General features: G+C 47.1%; 1 protein-coding gene across 2 annotated transcripts in view; it reads left to right on the top strand.

Annotated features, from left to right (window-relative positions):
- The window catches only part of Mtap (methylthioadenosine phosphorylase), a 47,823-nt gene that overhangs the window by 1,109 nt on the left and 18,814 nt on the right, over positions 1-27,900 (top strand). The window contains exons 1-4 of one of the 2 annotated variants that reach the window (XM_005401169.1): positions 198-516; positions 10,766-10,852; positions 11,985-12,043; positions 15,445-15,612. In XM_005401169.1, coding sequence (XP_005401226.1) covers positions 352-516; positions 10,766-10,852; positions 11,985-12,043; positions 15,445-15,612 — 479 coding nt within the window. In that variant the 5' untranslated portion in view covers positions 198-351. Of the gene's footprint in view, positions 1-197; positions 517-10,765; positions 10,853-11,984; positions 12,044-15,444; positions 15,613-27,900 lie in introns of those variants that run through there. The other variant, XM_005401168.2, reaches the window with a different exon arrangement.

Genomic DNA, 27,900 nt, shown 5'->3' with positions numbered 1-27,900 from the left:
CTTTTGCAAGCTTCCGGCTTCTCTTTCCTCCAGACTTAGGTTTCTCCTCCCTGAAGTTTTCTCCTGCAGCGCAATACCAAGATTTTGCCTTGATGACTTTCAGAGCGCAGGCGTGCTTTCCCTGGAGCCTCTCCCGCGCGGGAGGCGTCTGGCTGGACGGCCGTGGAGCGCGCACAAAGTTAGAACCCCGCTTTGCAGCCCGCGGGCGCGGAGGTCGGGGCCGAGGCCTCGCTGCGGGCGCTGCGCAGAGGAAGCGCCAGCTCCCCGCGGCAGCCCGCCTCCCTGAGCTTGGAACCCTTCTTTCCGGCGGGGAGGAGAGAAGAGTTACAGGGCAGTGCGAAAGGGACAGCGATGATGAAACTTCAGGGTGGTTACTACTGGCCAAGAAGACGGTTGTCTTTGTTCGCTCGTGGAGCTTTCTGGCCGCCGTCTTCGCAGTTCTCGCTGGCAAATCGGTGCGAAGGCAGCCGGGGCTACCAGAGCGCAGTTAACTCCGGGGCCCCCGACCCCCTTAGGGTGAGAGCTGAGGTTGAGTGTGTTGCTTCCAGGCTTAAAAGTGAAACTTCTTTTGCCATTTCAAAGTAATCATTTATAAAAGGCGTCTCCCATAACAATCAGAGGAAGGAGGCAGAAACAGTTTCCGTTTTTTGTTGCTTTTCGTGTTTGTAGTATTGGGGATTGAACCAAGGGCCTTTGGATCGAGTTACATCCCTAACGCTCCGCCTTCTTGAGAAACCGGAGGCGAGGTCTCACTTAATTGCCCAACCTGGGCTCGAATTTATGGTCCTCCTGCCTCAGTGTCCGGGATCTCAGGCATAGCACCGCTCCGGCTTTAAGGAGCGAGTTCCCCTTCTGTGCCTGTCTATGAAGTGGGGGTTTTACTGCAGAATTTGCTGGCGGGTGTTCGAACTGCATTGTCTGCCTTGCATGTGGTTGAAGCTACTGAATGGTACCGCTTGTAAGCACGGAATTTTAAATTACCTTTCCTCAGACAATCAAATTTTACATTATCTTTCCTCAGACAAATTAGAACGGTGGGTGTTATTAAACCCCAGCTTTTCACCTTTCCCTTGCATTTAAAGGGCCATCAAAAACAGAGAGGGGTGATAACCTAAAGCAGTCTCATTTTAGCCTTAGCATTCTCTGTCGCACAGCACCCTTGTAATATGAACGCGTTGCTTTTAATCGCAGAACGGGCAGTGTGGTGTAAGTCCTGATGGACGTACTGAATAGTGTATATTTTTGGTCTTGACAGCTGCTGTATATGAAATTAAGAGGTGGAAAGGGTACCAGGACTGCCTCCTGATTTCTGTCTTTGAGGTCAGAACAGGCAAGAACTTTCATATCCCCCAGACTGCAAGGCAGCATCCTGGATAGAAAATATATAGTTCCTGCATCCAAAGCAAAATAGACCAAGAAAAACCATATCCCATCCCTAGGTCTTAGACTAGTAGAGTTGGACCATATGGCAACACAAACCCCTGAAGTGTTCAGAATTACACCATGGAGCCCAGAAAACGATGGAAGTGGCCCCAGAGCCTGGGATTCCCGTGTGGTCTCTGTGTGCTGTTTCATTGCATGACTAAACGTAGGTCTTCCTTCCTTAAGGCAGAGGGAGTGCAGAGTGCTACCCCGAAGTGGTCCTCCTCCTGGAGCCCACTGGACACACTGCAGGCGTGCAGGCAGGAAGCACACTTATGCCTCTGATCCCCATTTGTCTTCCGTGGCACGCGGTGTGTAACTCACCACCACCATTTCATTGGTCATTTAGCTGCAAGTTGGGTTGGTGTAGGGGTGGGGCTGCTGCAGCTCGGCAGCAGAGAGGAGAGGAAAGAGCTGCAGAACCCAGAAATCCAGCCTCAGGTGCCAGCACACCACTTTGTGCACAGCGGTTCGCCTCCCACCCCACCCGGCAGGCCCTCAGCTTTGAGAGTGCTAACCACTGCTACCGGGAGGTTGCTGGATTTAAATACCGTGACATGTAGTGCCCCCAGCCCAGATGCGCTCTCCATCCACACCAGCCCCAGCACCTCCCTTTGTGAAAAACAAATGGTGACAGGGTTGGAGCTTAAATTCAGATTCCTCATTTTAGATCGTTCCGGTGAAAAACACCATGAGGCTTGGGACTGGCAGTGTAATATGTGGTGTGTCGTTCAAATCCACTGTCTCCTGATAGAATCCTGTTCAGATGTATTTACTGAATACCAGCCAGGTACTGGGGATGCATCTTGGAGTTAGATTGGTCCCTGTTTGTTTGTTTTTTTTCTTCTTTCCAGGCTCGTTGGTAGGTGGCATGTCTCATAACTCATCTATAAAGTTGAGGTTTTACTGTAGAGTTTCCTGGGAGGACAGGTAGGGACCCACCAATATGATAGTGAAACAGTCACAGGGTGGAGGGCGATGGGTAAGTTTAGTTTTCAGCTTGACTAGATTGAGACTGCTGGAAGCTGATGAGGGGTGCACAGCACACATCAGTGTTTTCATCCAGTGATGTTCTGAGCTGCAGCGGGTATTAGGTGGGGCCCAGCTGCGGGAGGGGGTCATTGCAGGTGGCCTGTGAAGGATGTGTCTTTCCTGCTCTCCCCTCGGCTCTGCTAGCTGGCTGCAGTGAACTGAGCAGTTTTTCTCTTCCACACCCTTCCACTACGATGTTTCAGTCTTGGAAACAGCAAACCATGAACTCAAGTTAGGAATACCGGGGGTTATGGTTTGTGTTTGGACGTCCCCCCAAAGCCTCATGCAGTTGGGGGGTGGGTTCTAGAGTTTGTGATTGATCCATGGTCCAGTGCTGGGATTATGGGTGTGAGTGGGGGCTGGCAGCCTGCATACAATGTAAGGGAGGGAAGGAGGCTGCTCTCACTGCTCCTCCCCTTCTGCTCTCCTTGCTTGTGCTGTCTTCCACTGTTCTGCCACGCGGCCCTGCCTTGGGCCAGCTGCGTATGGACTGAAACCTCTACAAACTGAGCTGAATAAAGCTTTCCTTCCTTAATTTTGGGCGTCAGGTGTTTTGTCTCAGCGAGAGAAAAGTAACCAAAACACCAGGTATTTTGTCCCCGAAACAAGAAAGGTGAATAATACGGGAAAGTGGTGAAAAGAGTCAGAAAAGGCTTTGTGGGAGGTAGATTTTAAACTCTAACATAGTTCCCTTCTAATAAAACAGAATTTGTATGTTGAGCCCTAGCCAGTGTGTTACGGACTAGGAGGTGTGGCCTTTGGGGCAAATTAGGCCTTGAAGAAAGAATCTTCATGAATGCAAGTAATGTCAGTTTTTTTTAAAAAGCCCCAGAGAGCTGTTTTCTTGCTTTCCACCATGAGATAAGGCACTATCTATAAATCAAAGAGCAGGCCCTCCTCAGACTAAGAAATGTTTCTGTTGTTTGCAAGCCATCCTCTCTATAGTATCTTGTTACAACAGATTAAAGACAAGCCCTTAGCTGAAAAGAGATTTTTTTACAAACCTGTGAAGACCTGAAGAAAGCTTGGAGTGGAAACAGCTACAGCGGAGGTCTGAGGAGGAAGTGAGCTCTGTGTCCCGAGAGGACACGTGACAGTGCTGATGCATGGGGAGAATGGGGTCGGGTCAGTGCAGCTTGTGATGCTAAAACAGGGCGCACCCTATGGTGACAGGATGGAGCTGCAGGTGGAGGCGGCACACTGTGAGCACATTTATTTGAAAGCTAGAAAAGCAGGAAACTAAAGCTCCTGCTAATGTGAGGGGTCCCACACAGGTTACTCACAAAGGCTTTTCATCCAGGGCTTTTAAGGCCTTCAGAAAGGAGCCTGGCCCTTGTGCAGGCCATAAGACCCCTACCCTTCAGGAAGCTGCACACTTTCCAGAGTCCAGTCTATGAAGGGTTCCCTCGGCCTGTGTGCCCTTGGGTCAGTGACCTGCCCGAACATGCGGGGTCACGCTCCAAATGCTCCGAGGAGGTCCCTGACAGCCACAGACATCTGGCAGCTGTTTTTGTGAGATTCCTGGGCGGTGATGACTGAGCACACTCCATTTTGGGGTTTCTGACTCCATTTTGGACCCACTGTCCTTACTGCTCAGTACAACCCTAACTCCTGTCCCGGGAGAGCCTTCGCTGTAGACCATGGTAAAGGGTTTGGATTTGATTCTAAATGTTCTGAAAGTCACTTAAGGGTTCTGAGCAAAGAAGAATGTGCGATATCCATTTCTAAGTTTCCCTTAGCGCTGTGTACAGCGTGGCCTGTATGGGGAGGGAGCTAGATCAGGCCAGAAGCCGGGTCACAGTGCCCAGGACTAGAGTGGTGGCTGTGGACATAGTGAGAATATAGAACAAAGATGGGTAAGAAAAGAATGGATGATTTTCTTACCGGGAGCACCCGAAAGGTGGTACTGCTAGGTGAGTCATTTCTAAACAGGAAGTAAGGGTCCATGTGTGACTTTGGAACGGGAAGCGGGGTGAGGGCGGGAAAGGTGAGGAGGGTGAGGAAAGAAGCCACCTGATATGAGAGTACTTAAAACAGGGCTTACGGTTCACCGCAGTGAGACGTGGTCCAGATGGGGGTGAGGACACCTTCTGTCGCATGGCCACGATGCTTGCCCTCGGGGTTCACACCTGGCATTGTCCAGGAGAACCTCAGGGAGACACTGTCCCCCAGGTTCAGCCATGGGCCAGTGGCATGCTTGCCCATGACCAGGCAGGTCTTTCCAAACACAGGTCTTCCAAAGACCAGACCGGTCTTCGGCATTCAGAGAGAGGGTAGTAACTGGACTGTGGTTTCCCTAGGAACTGCCCAGTTTTCACTTGGGAGATGAAAAAATAATTGGCTACTTCCTGTTTGCTGGGACAAGGAGGGGATGTAGTCCCATTGCAGGTGGGTGGTAGGCTACCAATGTAATGGCATTAAGGGAGGCACCAGGCTGTACAGTCTGGTTTGGGGAGGCTAATAGGCCCTTAACACTCTCCTCTTGGCTGTCTTGAGAGTGGCTAACAGAGATCTTCCAGATGAAAGTCCTTGATCGGGGTCTGAAACTGGGGGACAATACACAGGCTCCACCTGAAAACCAAATAACCAGTGAGCCTGCGTGTTTTTGCCTAGGGACACAGTGGCGTTTCGGGTAGGACAGTTCCTTTGCAGGACTGTCCTGAGCACTGCAGGACCTAGAGCGCATCCTCAGCCCCGTGCCCCAAAGCGCCAGCCGCACTCCCTGCAGTCTGTGACCACCAGAAGTGTGCTGTGTTTCCGGACGCCCTCAGCAGAGCCGCTTCACCCTTGGCTGGGGAGCCCTTGGTTACATCCGCAAGAGAGAGACTATCTGGTGAGCACACACAGGAGCAGCGAGGTTTCAGTACTGATCAGCACGGAGAAAGGGGGAAACAGGCGATCTTTGTCGATGCTGTTGGTGTGAGGACGTTTATTTTTATTTTGCTTTGCCGGGGTGATAGGGCGTGGAGAGACAGTAAATGGTGCAAATGCAGTATTTCATTTGGTTCTGATGGATGAAGCAAAAGCTCAGACCCTCATAGATAAGGAAATGAAGAAAGAGGAAGTCTGCTCCTGTGGTGCACCGTGGACCCTTACCTGTGATTGTGGTCAGGGGGCTCAAGGCGTGCCTCAGAAGCGCGTGAACCTGTGCTTCCCAAAGCAAGCAGCGCATTTGCCTCGCTCGGCAGTTCGTCAGAAATGCAGATTGATGGCCTCCAGCCAGTCTCGCTGAACAGTCTTTCTAGGGGTAGGGGTCAGCAGCCCGGGCTCTCAGAAGTCCCAGCATATTAGATGCTCCCCGGCTTTTGACGACCCTGACCTAGCTTGTTTCGAGGGATGAACGCCTGCATTCTAACTAGCTTTGCCCGTGGGTTTACTCAGGTGTTCGTTGGTCTCCTGTGGCTGCCGTCGCAGTGACCTCAAACTGAGCGCTTTCACACAGTGCAAATGTGTTTTTGTGATTCTGGAGGCCAGAAGTCTAGCATGAGTCTGAACGAGGTTAGTAGCAAGGTGTCGGTCGGGCTGGCCCCTCTTGAACAGCCAAGGGAATCCATTGGCCTTCTGCAAGCTCTGGAGACACTGGCGTGCCTTGGCGCACAGCCTCTTTTCTCTTCCTCTCTTCCCATCATCATCACCTTCCTCATCTGACCTTCAGGCCTCCCTTTCATAAGGACCCTCATGGTTACATTCAGGGTCCTCCCAGATCATTTCTCCAGTCTCGTGGTCCTTCATTTAACCATGTAAAGTAGCATTTGGAGGTTCTGGGAATAGGGATGTAAATAAGATCTCTTGGGGACTATCATAGTTTGGCTCTTCAATATCTCTCAAAGGCCTGTGTATCCTTTGGTCACCAGCCTGGAGCACCAGTGGGAGGTGGTGGAAGCTTCAGTAGGTGAGGCCCAGTGAAGGAAGTTAGGTCACTGGGCCCTGCCCTTGGAGGGATATCAGGACCTGGCCCCTTCGTGTCTATTTCCTGGTTGCTGTGAAGGGCACAGCTGCATCCTGACCATGTCCCCACCATGCTGCTCTGCCCTGCAACAGCCTCAAAGCAACGGATCCCAGTGACTGAGACACACTGTGAGCCAAAGTAAACTTTTCCTCCTTGATGTTAGTGTCCTGGGTATTACATCACAGCAGTGGAGTGCAGCTGAGCAGAAGGGCTGTTAGCGGCCTACTACACATAGATTTTAGAAACTTGTATTTCAGAACTACCTGAGGAGCTTTAAATAAATTATGCCTTTCCTATTAGTCAAAGTCTTTGCAGTCTAGAATTGGGGAAGAGAGTGAGCTTTGAGGAAAATCGACCATTTCACTAGTGAAGTGGTATCCAAAAGATCTCTGGATGTTCACCCCCGGAGCTCTCCAGACTTCTCTAAAGTACAGTGTCACTGTATTAGTTTACCAGGCCTCTGTGACAAGCAGCCCTGGTGACGTGAGCAATACGTTGTGCTCCTGGTAGCTAGAAGCCCAAGAGTACGGTGTCATCAGGGTTGGTTTCTTCTGTGGTCTTTTGCCTTGGCTCGAAGATGGCCACGTTCTCCACGTATCTTCACGAGGTCTTGCTTCGGTATGTCTGTGTCCCAGTCTCTTACAAGTTCATCACTTTCACCGGATTAAAGCTCGCCCCAGTGACCTCCTTTAACCTTACGTGTTTAAAAGACTGTTGCCAGATGCAGTCACCTCCCGTGCAGGAGGCTGGAACTTCAACACGTGGCTTCAGCGCAGAGGGCACCGCTGAATGCGTAATCATTCCCTGCAGAGGAGCTTGGGTGAGGAGCAGTCACTGTTGTCAGGGATGGAGCCACCAGCTGTCCTTTTGCACCCTTTAGAACAGGCCTCCCAGACAGACATTTAGCCACTGTTTCCTGATACAGCTGGCTTCCAGAATTTTACAAAGTCCTGGGAAACTTCAGAGCCGGACTGGCCCAATACTGAGGCTTTGCTGCACTTGTCAAACTTGATAATGGTGGCCAGAGATGAGAGCCTGCCTCCAGCTCTGGCTTTTTTAAGTCATTGTGAGCAGAAGCGCTCAGAAAGAGCCCATTTCCCTGGCGCGAATGAATCTCAGATGCCCCGGGTCATGGCATTTTGCAAATGCCATCAGCGAGCACTAGGTTCCCTGAGCAGGGTCCCAGTGTGATGGTTCCTGAGACCGAGGGCGGTAGTGGAAGTACCCTAGGGCCAGGTACGAGGGAAAGTTGGCACAGGGAAGGGGTGAGAATGCACTCCTTCAGCGTTGCAGAAGGAACCGTTCTGGCCAGGTAAGCCACCATTTGAGAAAGACGCTTCCTTGCCCTCCGATGAAGTCAAACGTTGAATCCACTTTTTGAGATCGGCCTGGTTGTCTGTCCACGGAGGAGTGTGGGAAGAACCCCCGACGGTTACAGTCCAGCAGTGACCTCAGTGACCAGAGGTCCCCGGTTAAGAACTTTGTGCTGTATAATGAACTAACGGGTGTGTAGAATCAGCCCAAAAGTCAGATTTCAGGTTTTGAGGGCGTTTTGTAAGCAGTCTGGAATTACGGGGGCTGAGGGCTGGTGCTGCCAAGGTCTTGACTTTGTTTCCTGAGTCTGAATAAAGTTATCAGTGAACAGTCCTCTTCTCTGAGGGATCACTGTGGCACCCAGGCACCGTGCCCGTGGGCGCTGTCCCCCTGGGCAGCAGCTTGCCCTTGCTGAGCATCAGCTCCCTTGTAACCCAGACGGTAAAATTCCTGATTGAGTGTGATGCCATGAGGGACACCTGGGGATATTAGGCGGAAGTTAATGGTTAAGCAAGAAAGAGCCAGATTCCTGCCCTAGCTTTGCTCTCATGGTTTAAGACCACTTTCTTAACTGTTGTGCTCTTCTTTCTTCCTTTGTAAAATGGGTGTGACACCGTGGGGCCTGTCTCACAGGGTGTACCCATGATGAGCAGAGGGAATAAAGCCTCTGCGCACTTCACGTGCACACTGTGATGCGTGAATGCCCCTACACAGTCGCTTTATTGCCAAGGCAAGCACTGAGTTGATTGTGGAATTTAGAGGCTCAACAAGGTAGGGACAGAATTAGCACCTCATTGGGTGCTTCCTTGTAGCGCTACTCTGCTGTCCAGCCAGCAGATGGCGACATTGACCATATCATGGCTCTATGAGCTTCAGTCAGTGAAGACCAGGTCCCTGGTGTGGCAGGATATTTCTCAGTCACTACTTTTGTTGCTAATCCCTTGCAAGATGTGGGTTTCCTTTAAGGACAGCCAGTCAGATGGCGGAGTAGGCTTGCCTGCGGACGATTCCAGGTACAGAGACTCCATCCTGGACCTGCTTTTGGGTCCAGTACCTACCACGTGTCCTTGCTGAGGGCTGAAAAACTGCCTTCCTAATGCAGGACCATCCCGCAGCCCGGGTGTGCGGACTGAAGCTCGGGGCTGCCGCCGTGAGCCCAGGACGCTGGATCTCAGCAGCACACCTGCTGCCGCTTAATCGCTGCTTCCATGCTGGGCGGGCTTGTCTAAGCTGAGGCTAGTGGTTTCACGTGAAACTGGGCTTGTTTTGTGTACAAGCCTGAGGGTCCAGAGCTGAACCCAGAGTCTCCGGATGTGGCCCAGGAAGAGTCACATGAAAGTGACCATAAGTAAAACGCCAGCGTTTTCCTGAGTGGCTGAATCCTTGAAGAGTGTGCTGAGAGTCCTTTCAGAGTCAGCAGTTTATTCCTGGGGCCCAGGGTGAGAACGCAGGTGGGACGGGTCATAGCTCCGTCGTTTTCGGCAGTAGGGACATGAGATGGGGGTGAAGTGGAGAAGCCAGGCCGGAGGAGGGCCTGGGATTGCGTAAAACAGTATGGTTCTTTAAAACATGTTTTTTCTGTTGAACTGGATGATTTAAATGTGTTAACTGAGCTGAGTACTACTGTTGATTTGAAAACTATAATATTGGTTTGTCTTCACTCACAGTTAGGTTGACAAAAAATATGTAACGTGTGGGCTGGGTGTGGTGGTGTGTGCCTGTAGTCCCAACATGCTAGGAAGCCGAGACAGGAAGATCGTAACTTCAAGCCCTGTCTCAAAGTAAAAACTATAAATGGCTGGGGTTGTAACTCAGTGTGAAGGCCCTGGGTTCCATCCCTCATGTGACCAAAGGAATAAAAAGTAATCTGTGCTTTCAGTAATGTATCACAGGGTGGCACCAACTAACTTAGCCACATAAAGAAATTTCATGGTAAACCAGCAGATTCTCCAGTAAAAGCTCAATTCCCTGATTTTCCTGATTTGTTGATTTCTTTCCAGAAAATAAGGACCGGGGAGAGAACCATTTTCCTATGTATTGATATAAGTTTCCTTGTATAAATTGACCTGAAAATTACTTAATTCAGGTGTCTAGTTCTTCAGTGGAATTTTTGCTCAGAAAGCTACTTTGTTTTATGTAGTTGAAATTTTACTCAAGTAACAATAGATTTATTTAAGCCTTTTCATTGAAAAACATGCTTAGATCACTTTTCATGAGTTTTCCAGTGAAATGTTGTCTTTAGCCTGTCAGTCATTTAAATATTTTCTCCTTTAGGAGGTCAGTCTGGGGAAATGCTCCTGAAGACTTTAGAGACTTAAATTTCAGTTTTAACAGTTTAGTTCGTGTTTATCTTTGTAAATGTTCTTAATTTTGCTTCTCAGTCATCAACTCAGGTTAACTCTTAGAGAGGGGAAGGGGGTTTCTTTATCTGTCTGTATCTTTACTGTACGTAAATATGAATTAACATTTGAGTGGCAGCTTGATTTTATATATCTGATGCTAACTTTCATGCCTTTTCAATCTCTTCTGACTGCGTTCTTTTGCAGCTCTGTGAGTCTAGTGGCACAGCAGAGAAAATTTCATTTTTTTATAAAATGGTAATGAGAAGATACCATTATCAAATGACATAGCAGAAATTTTACATCCTACTAGGTTTTTTTTTAACTTTCTTTTCTCCATATTTCAATTAGCATAGAAAATGAAATTGGTCATAAAGAACTTTCAGTAACTGCACTTGCCTCCTTTTAGGTTTGATTTTCTAACCTAAAAGTATCATTTTGTGCTTATTTGTAATTCAGTCAGAAGTAAATGTCCAAAAAGTGATCTACAGTTTGGTTATCTCAAATTTTTTTTTGATTTTTTTTTTTAAAACAGAAAGCCTTCATTTGCCTTTTTGTTTGTTTGTTTTAGTAAGTTTTAGATTTTTTTAAAATTAGGGCTTAGCAAGAGTGGAGGTAAGTGTATAAATATAAGTGAATTTGTTTGAAATAATTACATTATTTTGTTTCTAATGAAAAGTGACCCAATGTGATATTTTTTCTCTCTTAGATTGGAATAATTGGTGGAACAGGCCTGGATGATCCAGAGATTCTAGAAGGAAGAACTGAAAAATATGTGGACACTCCATTTGGCAAGGTCAGTACCCAATTAGTGGAAGCATGTTAGTTCGTCCATCTTTTTTACTGGCTTAATTTTCAGGTTAAGAGGAGAAGGTGCTTTTGTGTTGGAAGCCCTGGGCCGTTTGCTCCGGGCTGAGGGGGCCGGGGCTGCCGTTGGGCACCTCAGCTGAGGAGGTGTCCGTAGGGATGGCCTTGGGCCTCGCTGTCAGCATGGCTTCTGAATGTGTCCAAGTAACTTCTCAAATCATGTTGCTAGAAATCACTCATTTCCAACCTAGCAACTGTACTGTTCAAATTTGCATTCAAATCAGCTTCTACTTTGGGGCCTGTGGGTCACGCCACTGTGACCTGAGGGGGCAGGCTGATGACTAATAGGATGAAACATTGCCAAGTGACATCTTCTGAGTGAACCTGGTCCAAAGGAGGCTTGTGTGGAGGAGCCAGAACACAATCGATGTTAATACAACTGGAAGTAAAACCTTTCCCTTGCCTGTCCTCCAAGCCTAGGTGTCACTGGCCGAGCCCAGCCCCGTCCGGCCACTTCCCAGGTTGTATTTCCTCTGGTCTGCCTGTGAAGGCTTCCCTGTCTAACCATGCCAGCCAAACCCCCCTTTCCAGCTCAGTTCTTGGATTAACATCCTGCCTTCCAGATCTGTCTTGCCCACTTCGTAGCCTCAGGTTCTCAGGGTCTCCCTGCGTTACCTCAAACCGGCCCTTGGCCGTCCTGGGTCTGGTCAGACAGGCGGCGAGTGGCACTGCACGGTCCCTCGTGGCAGGACAGTGGTCTCCTAACTGTCTGCCTTTCACTTTCGCACCTGTTCGTGGACCTGCCAAGTACTCCCGCTGTGTGTAACGTGATTAGTGGCGTCAGAGTCCCCTGGGTGCAGGCAGACCTCAGGTGATGGTGCCCACACAGCGCCCACCCCCGCGGCCGGCAAACCTCGGAGTTGGTAAGTGGGCCAGCAGGAAGTTCGGTGAATATTGATGGTTGTACTGACTGATCAATACAGACTCTTTTCTCAGGGTATCTTCAGATTGCCAGTTTCCATGAGTCTGTTGTGGGCTAGCAGTTCAGGTGGCACCTTTGTAATTGTTCATGGACGTGTTTTTAAAACCACTGAGTTGTAACCAGTTTTCATTGCCTGCAGCCCTCTGATGCCTTAATTTTGGGGAAGATAAAAAATGTTGACTGCGTCCTCCTTGCAAGGTAAGGTATTTTAAACTTTTTGAAGATGCCTGCTGAAGGAGAATTTCAATTTAACTTAAGTTCCAGCAAGAGAAATAATGCAGGTGTAAGAGTCTGTGCGTGGACTCAACATCTTAGTGGCCTTTACTTGCTGTGTGTGGCTTTGGGAGAAGGTATACTTGGGAGATCTGTGACCTCTGCACTTCCCAGCACTCTCTTAGAGTGCAAAGGCAGCACAGTTAGCTACAGTTTAAGCTCTGAAAGAAGAAACAGTTTCCTTTGCTCATTCTTTTTATAATTATTAAGATAAAGGAAAACAGTACTTCACTCCTGATCCCTTTTGTAGTAATAGTTGTATGTTTGTGGGGAGCAGGCTTAGGGACCCCGAACCAGGTTACTTACAGTTTTTATTCCCTTGTCTCTCTGTGAGACTAGTGCTAGCCCCTATTGTAGAGGAAGTAACATCATTTTTATCATATAGCTAGAAATTAGTCAAACCACGTGTTCATTTTCTACTGCTTTATTGCAGATCACCACAAGTTTAGCTGCTTAAAATAGCAGACATTGTCTCCTGGGTTAGGAGTCTCGTGCAGTTTGCCAGGCTGCCCGCTTGGGTCTCATAGATCACACAAAGTATATTCAGAGCTCTATTCTCATGTGGAGCTCCAAGTGTTTGTTCAGACTCCTGGCTTGTTTGCAGAATTGTAGGACGAGGTTGTAGGGCTGCGGCCTCCGTCCTGAGCGGTGGCTCACAGTCCTTGCCATGTGGCGGGCTGCAGTACCTCGTTCCATCACAGCTGCTGCAGAGCCAGGAGGGCCTGTGGGGCATGCCACTGAGGTGGGCCTGGTCACTGCGGTGACTTCCGGCGGCTTTGCTGCATTCTAATGGGTGGAAGTGAGTCATGGCCACACAAAGGTGTGTCTGACATTTTTGAAATGGAGGTACGTTTTTGGAATTCAACAAAACTAAATTTTAGTTTTAGGTGATCACCCGGGGTAGACTCCGGGTAACCTTTCATTGGTCCATGGTCACTGCTAAAGAACTTAATTTTTCTAAGCTGTAGGAGGAAATGGCAATGCATGCAGTTGGATGCTGAGGGTTTCATATTTCTGAACTGGACAGTGTAGTACTCCTGTGAAATGTTTGACCCTCCTATGCACTGGATTCTGAACTGCTTTTGATTTTTTTTTTATTTTGAAAAGTCTGATCAGAGTTTTGGAGTCTAACCTCAGAAAAATGCCTGTGTACTTTCTGATTACTGATGGCCCCCCACCTTCCGGGAGGTCACCCCCGAACTCGGGAGAGAAAGCGCAGCATGCTGTGCATGTCTGCAGTGACCCTGATGCTCTGAAGACTCCTGTGGCTGGGGGTTAGAACAGAGATGACTTTGTAACACTGTCTACCACAGGTATTTCATTTTCCGCTTTATAGATTTAAAAAATGGGGCCAAGACAGCTGAGTGACTTTGGTAGGTACAGGACTAGTAAGTGGTAGAAATTTGACTCCAAGTTTCTCTCAAAAACTCAGGCTATTCTTTATTTTTTAATATTTGGATGTATTTCTAGGTTCCTAAATACGTCTGTACAAGTGAGAATATGAACCGTGTGTATGGATATTCAAATTACCACCAAAAATAAAGTATGTAAGGCAACACAGAAACAAAGCCCAAACTTTTAATCATCTTTGAGCAAAGCAAGGTTTTGTGTGTTGTTCCTTGCTTAAGAGTGTACTTCTAAATTATCACTGCAAGAACTAAACTTGGCTCTTGGACTGCCTTTGTGTGGCAAAACATTACGTGAGTTTATTAGTCTTTAAGCAGCCTAGAATATTGTGGGCATCTCTAAGGTACTGCTTATAAGTATGTCATGTAACACATGTGAGTTTTTAAAAATAATTTTAGAAATTGACTTCTCTTAATTAGCTATTTCCTGGAGCTTCTTTGGTGGTTTTTGCAGGTGCGTATGTGTTCATTTGTGTATTTCAAGTGCTCCAAGAATTTTAGCCACACACGTTTGTGTTCAACACATTGACTGCTTACACGGCAGGTGTCCCCTTCTAGGTACCAACAAGGAGGACAGGCAAGGACGTTGTCCTCAGAGCTGATTCTGGCTGGAAGGGTGGACGCTAAAAGAAAACCCATAGTTTGAGATCCTGAGAGGCTGTACAGGAAGAAATAAGCTCAGGGGTAGTGATGAGATACAGCAGAAGTGGTCATGGGCGGCACCTCCTGGAGCGCAAAACTGGCGATCGGAGGGCTGAGCAGGAGTGAGCGAGGATGAGTGACAGCGAGGCCTGCGAGGCCTGCGTTAAAGGCGCAGCGGAGAGCTGAGGTTGCACTGGCGGGCCAAGGCCCAGATGAGGTTGGGTCTCGGGTGAGGTGTTGGCTTTAAGCTGGTAGGAAATCACTGGTGGTTACAGTGGTTTGCTGGGGCTGCTGTAACAGTATCAGGACTGGCTGGCTTTCAGAACAGAAATTTATTTTCTCACAGTTCTGGAGGCTAGAACTCTGTTTTATTTTTTTGTTTGTTTTTGTGTTTTTGTTTTTCTTTCGGTACCAGGAATCAAACTCACAACCTTGCGCTTGCTAGGCAGGCGCTGTGCCACTGAGCTAAATCCCCAGCCCCAAGGAGGCTAGAACTCTGTAACCAAGGTGTTGGCAGAGTTGATTCCTTCTGAGGATCGGGGGCAGGGGGGATCTGTTCCAGGCCCCGCTCCTTGGCATAGAGATGGCTTTCATTTCTGTGTCTCCACACCTCCCTAACCTCTATAGTGGCTAAATTTCCCTTTCTTACGAAGACATGAGTCGTATGGGAATAGGGCCCCCACGCCGTTGACCTCATTTGAACTTAATTGCCTCTGCAAGGGTCCTCTGCAAGTGTAGTTGCGTTTGGACGTACGGGTGTTGGTTAGGTCTTCATCACAGGAATTTTGGACTGCACAGTTAGACCTCAGCCGTGGCCACACGTGAAGCGGTCAGTTTGTGGACAAAAGCTGTTAGTGTCATCCCTAAATGACTGGGCAGAAAGGGATAGAGAGATTCGGTGGGAGCTCAGGGCTCCGTTTCTGTTTTATTTCATGGCACCTCTTGCTTTCTCTGTTAGCACGTGTCACGCCAGATGCCCCATCAGGGGCTGCTTATGCCCTGCAAGATAGACACAGTGCCTCCTCTCGGAGTGTGAATTCTACGCAAGTTGATGCAGCCTTGGCGGGAAAATAAGTATATGCAGTGTAAAGGTGACCTGCTTTTAAGATGCAGTGGTTTGTGCTCATTGTAGACTGGTTATTGCCCGATTTCTCATTCTTCCCATGCCCGTAGAGGTGCCTTGGTGGAAAAATCTGGAAAACACCACTGTACATTAGCTTTCTAGCAGTGTTAACATGCCCTGATCACTCATCTACCATTTAATTCTCCTTCCCTTAGACATGGGAGGCAGCACACCATCATGCCTTCAAAAGTCAACTACCAGGCAAACGTCTGGGCTTTGAAGGAAGAGGGCTGCACACACATTATAGTGACCACAGCCTGCGGCTCCTTGAGGGAGGAGATTCAGCCCGGCGATATCGTCATTATCGATCAGTTCATTGACAGGTGAGCAGTCGTCTTACATGCCGCGGGCTTTTACAGCTGATGATCTGAGCACAGAGGGGTGATGTGTGCAAACTGAGGGAAAGGGGGCAGGAGGGGCGCAGACATGCTTTAAGTTTTTATTTTTTCTCATTTGATTAGTAATAATTGTATGTGTTGATGGGGTGCAACTTGGTGTTATATGTATACACTGTACAGTGATTAAGGTGATGAATTAACTAACGTCATTCACGTACTTAACAGTTTTGGGGTGAGAACATTTATTTTTATTTTCTTAAAATTTTGAAACATTGTTATTAATTATAATCACTGTGCTGTACAATAAGTCTCACAAACTTATTTCTCCTGCTTAACTTAAATTTAATATCCTTTATCCAACATCTCCCCAGCCTCTGATAAACACCACGTTATTCTCCACTCCTGTAATTGACGTTTTTGTCCAAGCAGATGCGAGATCTTGCACATTTGTCTTCCCCCTCTAGCTTATTACACTAACCTTATACCCTCCAAGGTCATTTGTTTCGCCACTTACAGTTTCTCGTGTCTGACACGTTCACGACGGGCTGCAGTTCGTCTGCCTCACTTCCAGGCAGCTTGCGTCACCAGTGCTGCATGCATGGCTGCCCAGTGCATGACCGTGCCACCTGTACCACCAGAGGTATGAGCCATCTGCTGGGCAGTCATACGTGGACCACCCGTGGTTCAGGCCGGTGGGTACGCGTTAATAGTGACCCTCTGTATATGTGTGCCTATCGTCTTGATCTAGTCATCTGTTGAGGGACACCTAGTTTATTGCATGTCTTGGCTATTGTGTGCAAAGCTACTGTGAACATCGGTATGTTAAGTGTCTTCAGCACACTGATTTCCTGTCCTTTGGATGTACACCCAAAGGCAGGTTCCTGGATCATATGGTAGTTTATACTTTTAGTTTTTTGAGAAACATCTGTACAGTTTTTCATAATTACCGTACTGTACTGATTTCCATTCCCACCAGCAATGTGCTAAGGTAGCCGTTTCTCCGTATCCTTGCCTATATGTGTGTTTTTTCTTTTTGATAATTGCCATCCTGAAAGATGTGAGATATCTCAATTTTAATTTGCATTTCCTTGATGTTTAGTCATGTTGACCACTTTCTCATGTGCCTGTTGACCTGTGTCTTCTTTTGAGGAATATCTATCTGTTCAGAGCCTTTGCCTATTTTTTAATCAAGTTGTTTTTTGCTCTTGAGTTGGGTATTACGTGTTACAGTACCCTTATATATTTTGGGTGCTAGCCCGTTACGAGGTGTATGGCTTGCAGATACTTGTCTTCCAGTCTGTATGTTGTCTTTTCATAGTGTGGGATTTTTAAACATATACGTAATTTTTTTAAAAGCATAAATTAATGTTTCTTTAGTACTGTGTTAGATATCTCTGCACTGATTTCCTTTTCCCTTTTGTCTCACAAATACTTGTTTTTCAAGGACACAAGGAAGGTCTACAGGGGCATTTACTAAGCCTTGTACTTGGTGGTCTCTGACTTCGTGTATCCTTTTTGTCCCGTAGCATTTTCCCACATTCTGGATTGTGCTGGTTGCACCGTGAAGTGTTACTTACCGCCTTTCCCTGTCCTTCGTGCTTGCTGTAAACTGGAAGCATTCTTGACTCTTCCTGAGGGACTGAAACCACTAAGTTGAGTTACAGAAAGGCCCGTTGTGTGCGTCAGACACGGTTGAATATCAGCAGTTTCAAGTGGTTCAACCTAATAAATAATGGAGGTAGTCGAAAATTAGTATATGCTGCTCACTCTGCCTTTTTTCCTTACCGTTTATTTGTTGCTGACACTGTACCTTTATTATCTGTCTTTCCTTCTGGGATATGCCGTATGAGGGCGGAGACCCCTATCTGTTATATTTACAGTTTCTCTTAAGCACCCATAAGAGTGCAAATTCATAGCTGATCAGACGTTTTAGAGTGTTTGAAGGGAAGGGTATTGGTTAGAGTTCTCTAGAGGAACAGTTAACAAGAAAAAGAAGAAGGAATTCTTAGATAGGCTTACAGGCTCTGAGGTAGGAAAGTCCGCAGTGCCTCGTGCTGGACAGCCATGGGATCCACTAGCTGCTCAGTCCAAGAGTCTGGAAGAATGACCAAGGATGCAGCGTCAACCTGAGACTGAGGCCTCGAAGCTCCCTAGAGAGTCACCAATGTGAGTCCACATTGAAAGGTTGAAAGAAACTGGGGGCCAGTGTCCGCAGTCCATGACGGTAGCAAAGGACGTATACCTGCTGCAGAAGAGGGGAGCTTTCCAGAGGCAGGGCAGCTGCCCCTCTTCCCCTTCATTCTCTGCAGGCGGTCAGCCTGTTGGATGGTGCTGCTCACAGTCGGATGGGTCTTCGCCCTTCAGTTTGCAGGCCGGCGTGCCAGTCATTCTGGAGACACCTGCAGACACACCCAGAGCTGTGTCCTGCTAGTCTGCTAAGAGTGGTCAAGCTGCCAGTCACAATTAAGGGTCACAGAGGCTGGGCCAGAATTGGTTTAGGCAAGATCTTAAACTCTCTAAGCCCACCAAAGTGTAGGTGCTTGGCAATAATGACTCAAGAGAAGATGTGTGATATGATTGTTTCAAAAGCAGAATACGAAACTCTGTACTCAGGAAGCTACAGATACATTGTGTCTTAGGGGCGCTGAACAGAAAAGGCTGAGTTTGGCCCTGAGCCGGGGATAAACGGTTTCTGAGGTGATGTGACCGTACACTGTTCGATTTCCTAGATCTTTGTCACATACAATAAATGTAGGTATTTCAGAGAGTGATGCTTTTAAGAAAGCCATTGGGTCAGAAGTAGAAACTAGAAAAAACAAGGTTACCTCTTGTTTCGGATCAGTTTCATTCTGCCTTGGCACTCAGTCCTGTAACCGTAAGCTCTCCTAAGATGTGTGTGTGTGTGTGTGTGTGTGTGTGTGTGTGTCTTTGTTGTTGGTCTTTTGGTTTGAAGTTTTTTGGGAGGAGGTGGAGGATTTTTTTGTTTGTGTGTTTGTTTTGTTTTTGTTGCTGCTGTTGTTTTGAGACAGTGTCTCACTATGTTGCCCAGGCTAATGTGAAACTCACTGTGTAACTCAGGTTGGCCTCAACTAGGAATCCTCCTGCCTCAGCCTCCCAATTGCTAGAATTACAGATATGCACCACCACACCTGCCTCTGGTGTATATTTTTGTTTTATGCGCCCTGTGGATAACCTGCCTTATTAATGCTTCCTTGGAAGTTCAAAGTCTTTAACAAGAGCCTTTGATGGACTGTAGCGCATTAGCAGCCAAGTAACTGGGTGCTTTTGAGAGTGGGCAGGATGGCTGGAGGGGTGTAGTTGATACCAGGGAATGTAATTTACCATGGAATCTCAGGTTTTATATTGATTGTATATTACAGTGATTGGTTGATTTTTAATATACAGTGTATGTTAAAAGTCTGGATACATTAGGTTAGCTAAGACTTTAAAGCTAATTTTACCTGTTTATCTTTTACTTTTTAATGTGGCCAATAGAAATTCCACAATATTTGGTTCACATATTACTGCTGCTGGCTGGCATCTTCTAAGTGGTAGTGCCCCGGTTGAGTGTGTTCGTGTTGAGTTGGGTACCTGGTCCCTCACTTCGTTAGTGCTGTCACCAGGTGGAAATTACAAGCTGGGGGCTGTGCTGTGGTCAGCCCGAGGCTCCCAGAGTCGTAGCCGCAGCCCCCAGCCCCGGCTCGTGTGACAGAACATTGCTCTGCACGGCCACCCAGTGAGTGTAGGTCCGCAGGGTGGGTACAGGAGCACTTGGTCAGGAGTTTGTGTCTTGGCTGTTTGTGCGGACATTCATCTACCCAGATATTGATCCCTCCTTCAGGACGAAGGGCTGGACTGCACCGTCTTTCGGGATGCTGTTCCCTGTGCTGCCCAGGAGCTGATCCAGACACTTACACTTCGGCTTATTGCCATAACTTGCCCGCCACGTTGTCTCAGAAAATCCATCCCATCCTAAAGTCTCTTAAAAGGATGGGAATTATTTCAATATAAAAAAATCATTGTGATCATTCGATTATAAGTTTGTAACAGAAGAGTGAGAATGGAATAGTGGGACACGATTTTGTAAGTGGTATCTGGAAAGCGCACCACTGTCTCTTGTCTCACTGCCCAGCAGGGGGAGCCATGCCAGGCATACCTTGGAGATCATCAGGGTTTAAAAGGGAGGGGTAGCTGTGACCTTGAGGTTTTTGTTTTTTTAGAAACATTAGATCTGTACTCTAATGCTGTGTACTCATCGAGGACTCTGACGGGGCTGGACGTCCTTGTTAAGAAAGCAGAGTTGTTCTTTTCTGAAAGTCGTCTCTTGTACCGCATTGCAGTTGGCGGTGAGAGGTGTGGGCATGGGCAGAGGACGCCACGCAGCGCATCTCCCCAGGCGGAGGGGCGGGGGCCCGAGGGCGTCTGGGTGCGCGCACGCAGTCCTTGGGTCTTTGTCAGGCATCGTGGGAATGCTTTAGGATTTAAAAGGAAAAAATAATCATCTTTCATTTGTGATTAGGGCAGCTGTGGGAAGCAGAATATCTTGGTCTTTCCTTAAATACCAAAAAAATTACATTTTCGTTTTCCATTTTTGTTGTGCAATGACAGATTGCCTGACTCTCTCCTTGTCCTAGGCCCCAGGCTCCACAAATAAAAGATTAACACTCTGCTGAATGTCTGCACTAGGTTTTGTCAGTGTCTGAGACTCCGGCTTTGCTGTCTCACGCCTCCTGCTGTGCTGGGATTGATGAATCCATTTCTTCTACCTGTGGGAGGTTCATTTTGTCAGGGCCCAAAAGAGAACAGAATGTGGATGTGATTGGGACTCATTTACATCTTCGTGGTCATCAAATAGGACATTTGAACAAGAGAAGGAATCGGACCTTTTATCTTTCCTGAGAGAATCTCATTAAACCATTTATATTTGAAAAGAATCTCGTACGACATCAGCATCAAGATGTGTGACTTGGTGGCTTCTCTCCTGTACAGACCCTTGTATGTGCCGGGTCTGCCTGGTTCTCTCGGTGTCACCTGTGGGGAAACAAAGCAACAAGTTCTGTGAGTGAGGAGTCCTGGAGGCGTCAGAGCAGCTTCCCCTCCCCAGCTTCTGGCTCTGCCATGAGAGTGAAGCAGCGTTCCGAAGGCTCGGCTGCTCTCAGCACTCCAGTTGGGAGTCTTCGTTCCTCCCTAGAGCTTCACGTGGGCTTTCACTCCAGCGTCTTCTCTTCCATCTCTTTGCTACGCCCTTCCAGACTGCCCTGCGAGTGTCTTACTGATTAATCCCACAGTGACTTCCTCTCCGGGTGTCAACAGTAGCTTCCACAAAGGGCTTTAAAGAGACAGTGTCTTCGGTGCGTGCAAAAATCGTTACTTTCTCCTTTCAGCTGAGCAGGATCAGTGATGGGCACCTTCTGAAGCCCAAGGCTTCTAACCCCTCCTGTCGGCCTGTGGCTTGGCAAGGGCCCTTCATAAACCTGATCAAACTCGAGGATGAGTCTTAGAAATTTAGAGGCATGACTGCATTTGCGTGGCCCCTGTTTTGTTTCTGCTTTTCCGTCTTGCAGCTAAAGGTGGCTCACACACATCCCACTTTAAAGCTTGGCTTCAGCAGTACATTAAGTGTCACATGGGAATGAGTTCCGCGAGATTTTTGCATTAGAGCAAAGCAAGACTTTCCCTGCTAGCTGCCTTCATCAGAGTGAGCCATTTTGTCTCTTCCTGTGTTCCTTGTGCACATGGCCCTCCATTTTCCATCCAGCTGTTGTGAGATACTGCTGCAGATCTTCGCCTGTGCAGGCTTGGAGACATGGCCTGTTTTCACAGGGGTGTCCCTGCCGTGAAGGCGTATGGCCAAGGACTTCAAGCCGGTTCTCTGTGTGACCTTTCTCTAGTGCCATCAATCTTCGTCGTTACAGAAATTCAGTTCACTGTGTGTGTTATGCAAGTCTAAAAACAAGTAACTCATCTGTAAATCATTTGGAAAGATCTTCATATTACATTATGTTAAGCTTAAGAAGTAAAAAGAAATGTCAGTCTAGTAGGACCTGCTTCAGTCACTTGCAGAAATATCCCAAGGTGAAACTCACCAATGTACCAGTCAAGGAGGAAGGTGAGATTTCTTACTTTTTAATAGTTGCCTTTTTCAGTAATGTTTTGCGGATTTTTTTTCCTTTACAATGAGAAAAATATAAGCAAAAAATGAAGATGAAAGCAAGCAGCGTGCAGTTTCCAGGGCCGCGTGTGGTTAGCACGCTGACCATCGCGCCTGCTTAGCTTCTGCTTAAGGAATGCGGCGGAAGCGGGGCCCCTGGGGAAGTGAGGACATTCGAATTCTTTCCTGACTCTGCCCCCAGATATCCTCGCGTCCTAAATGAGGGTGTTGGATTGACTCCCTAGAATCCTGGAGTCCTCCCTCTGAAGATTATTTTCTGCCACTTACTCTCTTGCTGAAGAATTGGAAGAGGCTTGAGTACACTTCTGTGATGCCTCTGACTCATCAGGAAAGTCCCCGTGGTAAACGCAGTGCTGAAGGCTCAATTATGTCTGTTTATTTTTCCACCCCAGGACCCAGCCCTGCCTTGGGTTTCCCCAGTGATGTCATTATCTAAAACAGCGGCCCCAGGTCAGGGCGTGCTCAGATGTCTGCTTCCTCCCAGGCACAGGTCAGTTCTGATTATTAGTCTGAAAGGTTTAGGTAAGAATTCCAGGCAGTGACTTTGCTCTTCCTTCCATTTCTGTGGTAGGCTGCTGTTAGCCCGTACTGTGCTCGAGCTTCCTGCCTGTCTTCCTTATGCTTAGTTGGAAATGTCACCCTCAACTCCATGGAGAAGATGAGCGTGCCGGGCATGCACTCGTCGTTCTCCTTCGCACTCCCTTTCTCCCGTTCTTGCATTCCTGTTTCTCGCCTTGCTGTACTTGAAGTAGGAGCACCCGGTCCCATCTGAGGTCTGCTCTTGGTTCTTCTCTGGAGCCTGGTTCTGTCACACGCTCCTCACTGTAGCGCCGTAGGTCCTGTTGAGCTCAGAGTTCCTACTGGGTGCCACAATCAGTTAATCCCACTTACTGCATGCAGTGATCATTTCCCCACTTTATAGCTGAAGGAGCGTAGGCCCGGACGTTGCTAGGAAGTGGGCCTTGTGGGATTTGCGCTCAGGTTTGTGTCCAAAGCCTGTTTCCTGAGCTGCTGCTCATCTGCTCTTCCTGTGAGTTCCACACTGGCGGCCCAGTTCAGGATGAGTTTCTCACACTCAGATACCTCAGATTTTGGAATTTGGGATTCAGTTCTGTCCCGTGGTGGTCTTAGCCCTCCCCTGTCCTCCTCCAAGCCTACTTCTGCACTTGGGATGCTGGCAGCTCTGGAGGCACAGTCCTGTTGCTGGTCTTCGTTGGCAGCCTCTGTCACTGCTGTATCCAGTCAGTCTCCAGATCGTGCCATCTGGTTTCCTGCGAGTGCTTGAGCCCACCTTCCCTTTTCCGACTTTGCAGCCTTCGTCTGTGTCAGTTCCCTGCCCAGTGTCCCTGCTGTCCTCCTCGCTGTACTCACAGGTGGTTTCCTTACTTCTCCCTGGCAATGTAACAAACCCGGAGGCAGTCACCGGAGTGCTGGGAACCACCCGTCTGCAGCCCTCTGGGATCTAATCCCCTCTGCTCTGATGGAACAGGGATCAGCTCCAGCCCACCTAACACAGATGAATTAATAGCAGTGCCTAGGGAGACGCGATCCCCGCACAAGCTGCTTACACAGATCTTACCCTTCCTGTAGTTTGATATTACTTCTTGCTAGTTTCTTTTATTTTTGTTGTTGAAGATCTTGACAAATGCTTTAAAATTTCTTGTCACCCCTGTGGAAATGGTTTCTTCCATGGCTTGAAGCCTAGGGTTCCTATTTATTTCCCTCCAAGCAGTGGAATATTAATACTTATTATCTGATCACATCCAGTCTTCTTAGCATGAGATCAAGTTTATCTCTGGATAATTCCAAAGTGAAAGAAAATAGTAGGTTCTTAGCCAATGTCAGGTGCTTTTAGACCTTATAAATAAGAACTTGTATGATTATTGTGGTTGGAAATGGCCAGGATCCATTTTAAAAGGTAATCTGCCCCATTAGTAAAGTTTAAAATGGCCAGGCCTTTTTATGTAACCTTGCTCTTTTGCAGGTTAGAATTTCAAAAATAAAAGCACCAAATGATGCTTTTTTTTTTTTTTCCTAAATTTGTATACCAAGTGTGTGCATATTTTTTCCCAACTGAACAGCCTAGGAAAATAATTAAACAACAACAGGATTTGATTAAGCTACATACATTGACTGGGACCAGGGTCCAGGATGCTTATGAAGCTGCTCAGTAACATCAAGAAATGTTATGATGGCCCTTATGATGTTGCGGACTCTGCTCATTATCACATCATTCCCTGCATACCTTGGGATCCCATTTTACAGCTGAAAAAACTGAGGCCTTAAGATATCATCACTGCCCATGTCAGAGTTAGGATGTTTCTTCATGTATTTCTGCTGAGCCTACTTTTTAACAGTTCCTCCTGGTACACAATAGAAAATAAACAGGTAGAACTCTGTAACTTGTTTATTGTGTCATCACTGGGTATAAACATGTTTTTTTTTTTTCTTATGGCACCATAACCAACTGGGGGCACCTTTGAGATTGGAGCAGATCGTAAGATATTCCAAATTCGTAACTTTTCACTTCCTCCTGGCTAATATAGCAGACCCGCTCCACTTCTGAATCTGTTACCGTTCCTGTCAGAATTCCTACTAGCTCGTTTCTGTCCATGCGCAATGTTGCTTGACTCATGAGAGTGCATTGTCGGTGACACTGCCACTGGTATAGTCACTTCCCCAAAACTCAGTTCCTTAATTTTCTTTGCCAGTATATTAATTGACAAATGTTCCAGCATGCTGGGCTTGCTGTAGACACAGACCTGTCTCAGTTGTTTTCGTGTTGCTTGCATAAAATACCTGCCACCCAAAAGTTAAAGGAGAAAAGATTTACTTAGCTCATTTGTTGAGCTAAAATTTGTGGAGATTTCAGTTGGCTCCAAGGTCGGGTGGCCTGGCAGAGGGGCATTGCAGGAGGGCCCTGGCAAACAAGAAACTGTCCATGACCGGGCAGGCAGAAAACAGCAAATGGCAGCCTTCCTTCTTTCATGTCCTTTTTATTCCATTCAGGCTACAAGCGTATTGGTTGGTACGCCTCGGTGGGTTTTCTGTTTTCAGTAAATCTGTCCATTCATCCACACCCAGAACTGTGCTGATCTAATTAGTGGACTAATGTAGTAATAATGCAGTATTCCATGCCCATGATGCAGTCACTGTCAAAAGCCCCACTTACGAGCACATTCGGCTTTGGTGGACATCAGGATACGAACCATAACAGACAATATTCCCAAACCACTTTTGAGGTTTATAGTTTTGTTTGCCTGTACGGAAAGACAGGTATTTTCCCTGAACTTGTTTGCAAATCCACATTTCCCAAAAGGAAAAAATATTAAAAGATGGCTGTCTTCTGACTAACTCCAAAGTCTTGATTTAGGAAACAGCCTTCTGGTTAATGTTTCTCAGAGCTTTTTTTCCCCGCTTTGTGCCTGAAAGTGCCCGGCATTCTCTCCTTGGCTGTCTTGAATTCATTTTTTTGCCAGTGCACAATATAATTTTGTGTCTTTCACTCTTACGTGGGGAGGTTTTTATTTGTGCATTAACTTTTCGTAACATATCCCTGCTTCGCAACCTCAAGCAAATTTGTGGAGTGTCCTTGAGTTGAGGCCCGTCTAAGTGTCACATGCTGAGACTGGCAGAGGAGGCAGGTAGTGGAAGATTTTTCATGCGTGGCAGTACTAGTGTCAAGCACTTGCATTGTGCTATCTCATTCAGTTCTCATATGGACCATGAGGTAAGTGACTTCTTTTTCCAAGTTAAAAATGAGAAAGCTAATATACCTGAGATGAGGAAGATGATAATGGTGTTCCCAGAGGTGCCCAGCTGGTGAATGATAAAGCCAGCCTGATCAGTCAGTCCCTGGAGTCTGTTTTCCAGTGAGATCTCATCTAATGTGGAGGTAAAAATTAATCTCCTCTCCTTGCTAGAAGAATTTACTAGGAGAAGCAGGGGTAGAGGCGGAATTTCAGCAGCAGTGCTTTACAATCGTGGAAACCATAACTGGGTTAACTTTATCTCCAGCTACAGAAGCACATGTATCAGCTTCCTGTTGACGCTATAGCAAATTACCACAAACTTAGTGGCTTGAACAACACACAATTTATTATTCTGTAATTATATTACTTAGAAATCTGACATGGGTCTCACTGGGCTAAAAAGAAAATGAAAAACATTGGCAGGGGCTTCCTTTCTGGAGGCTTAGCAAAGATTCTGTTTCCTTGCCCTTTCTCCCCCGACTCCCTGGCTTATAGCCGCCATCTGTGTTCAGAGCCAGCAGTGGCAGGGTGGAATTCTTCTCCCATCCCCTCTCTCTGACGTGACTCTGCCTTGCTCTTCCACGTGTAAGGAGTATTACAGTGACATCACTGCCATGTGGTTAATCCACAGTAATCTATTTTGAGTTGGCTTCTTAGCAACCTTAAATCTATCTGCTACCTTATTTCCCTTAGCTGTATAATATAAAATAATCATAGGTTCTGGAGATGAGCGTGTGGACAGCTGTGACTGTTAATCATGCCATGTCAGCTTGATTAGATTAAGAAGCAAATCAGTAAAGCATGTTTCGGGGTATATCTGTGTGTCCACAGATGATTGGCATATTTGGCAGCTGACTGGGTGGGGGAAACCCACCTCAGCTGTGGACAATACCAGCTCGTTCCTACATTGCAGTAAAAGGGAAAGAAGAAAGAAATTGCTGTACTTTGAAGAGCCCCATCCTGACTGAGTGGGTGTGTCTTGCTGGTGTCACCTGTGGACATCAGACTCCCTTCTTCACCCTCCCAAGTACCAGAGCCATCCCCACTGCACCCCTTGTGCTACTGGCCTCTACCTCCTCCCATGGGAACTAATCCTGTTTTGCCTGTGGAACCAGAGAAAATCATTACTCTCCTTGATGTAGTTACCACGCAAGACAGTGACCACCTCCTCGGGACCCTCACCACCAACCTTTGCCTCTGGGCTATAACCACGCTCAAACCTCAGAAGGCTGTAAAGGTGAGGTACATGGTGTGACCTATGAGGAGATGTGCAACACTTCCAAAGAACTTGTTGAGTTTTCTGATTCTTAAAAACAGATTTGGGGAACAGGTATAGGAATCAATTTTAAGAGTATAGGATAATGATGTAAGGAATATAAGCCTGGGTCAAGGTGTTGCTATGAGGCCATGAAGTAGATACTTTTTTTATTATTGGTAGTTCATAGAGTTTTGAAAAGGTGGAAATAGTTTGTTGGTGGACTAAAATATGTACCCAAAGGTGTTCAACTGTCCATGAGCTGGAGATTACTGATACTGAATTCCAAAGGTTCAGGAAAGTGGGAGTGCTATAGTGGATTTTCCAGGTAAAACCTATTCCTCCACATTGAGAGTCCCAAAAATGTACCCTTTGCTAATACTATTAAGAAACAGATTTATGGGGATTAGGAAGCAACACCCTCGAAGACCTGCATCATTTCTTTCCCCTGTATGCCAGACCTTATTCATTCAATCAGGAAACTTAAATGGGATGGGCAAAACTGAGTCCTGGTGTGGCAGCGGTCAAGTGGCAGCATTCAGCTGCTAAAGGCAAAGTGGACATACTTCACGTAATGCCAGAGGCACAGCGATGATAGAAGGTCTGACTCATGTAGACCTATGCTGTGGGCTAATTAACCATGGTGTTCTCAAAGGTGAAATAGATAGAGAAAGTCTGCTAAATTTTTACTGGGTTTATATAAGCAGAGAAATTTAGGAGAAATGAACAAAAATCTACCTCAAATCATAGCAGCAGAGAATGTGCTCCTTAACTCATTTCCAGACTTGAGCCAGTTTACAGATCCAAAACCCCTGGCATGACAGGGAAGCCAGGTCTCCTTGAGGAAGGACCCTGTTGCTTTACCACAAAGTTACACTGTTGATGTTTCTCCCTTTCTTCACCACAGAGTCACACTGCATTTTACAACCCTACACTGGGGGAAAGGAAATGGTCAAAGATTTTGTGGACTACTAGACTCTGGTTCTGAACTAACGCTGATTCCGAGAGACCTGAAACATCATTGTAACCCTCCAATAAGAGTAGGGGCCAGTGGAAGTCAAGATATCAATGCACTTACAGCCAGGGTCCAACTA

Source organism: Chinchilla lanigera, unplaced genomic scaffold, assembly GCF_000276665.1.
Source record: "Chinchilla lanigera isolate Chin_1 unplaced genomic scaffold, ChiLan1.0 scaffold00071, whole genome shotgun sequence".
In the NCBI taxonomy this organism is placed as follows: domain Eukaryota; kingdom Metazoa; phylum Chordata; class Mammalia; order Rodentia; family Chinchillidae; genus Chinchilla; species Chinchilla lanigera.
The sequence above is the reverse complement of the archived record's forward strand: the minus strand, read 5'-3'. Positions and strand labels throughout refer to the sequence as shown.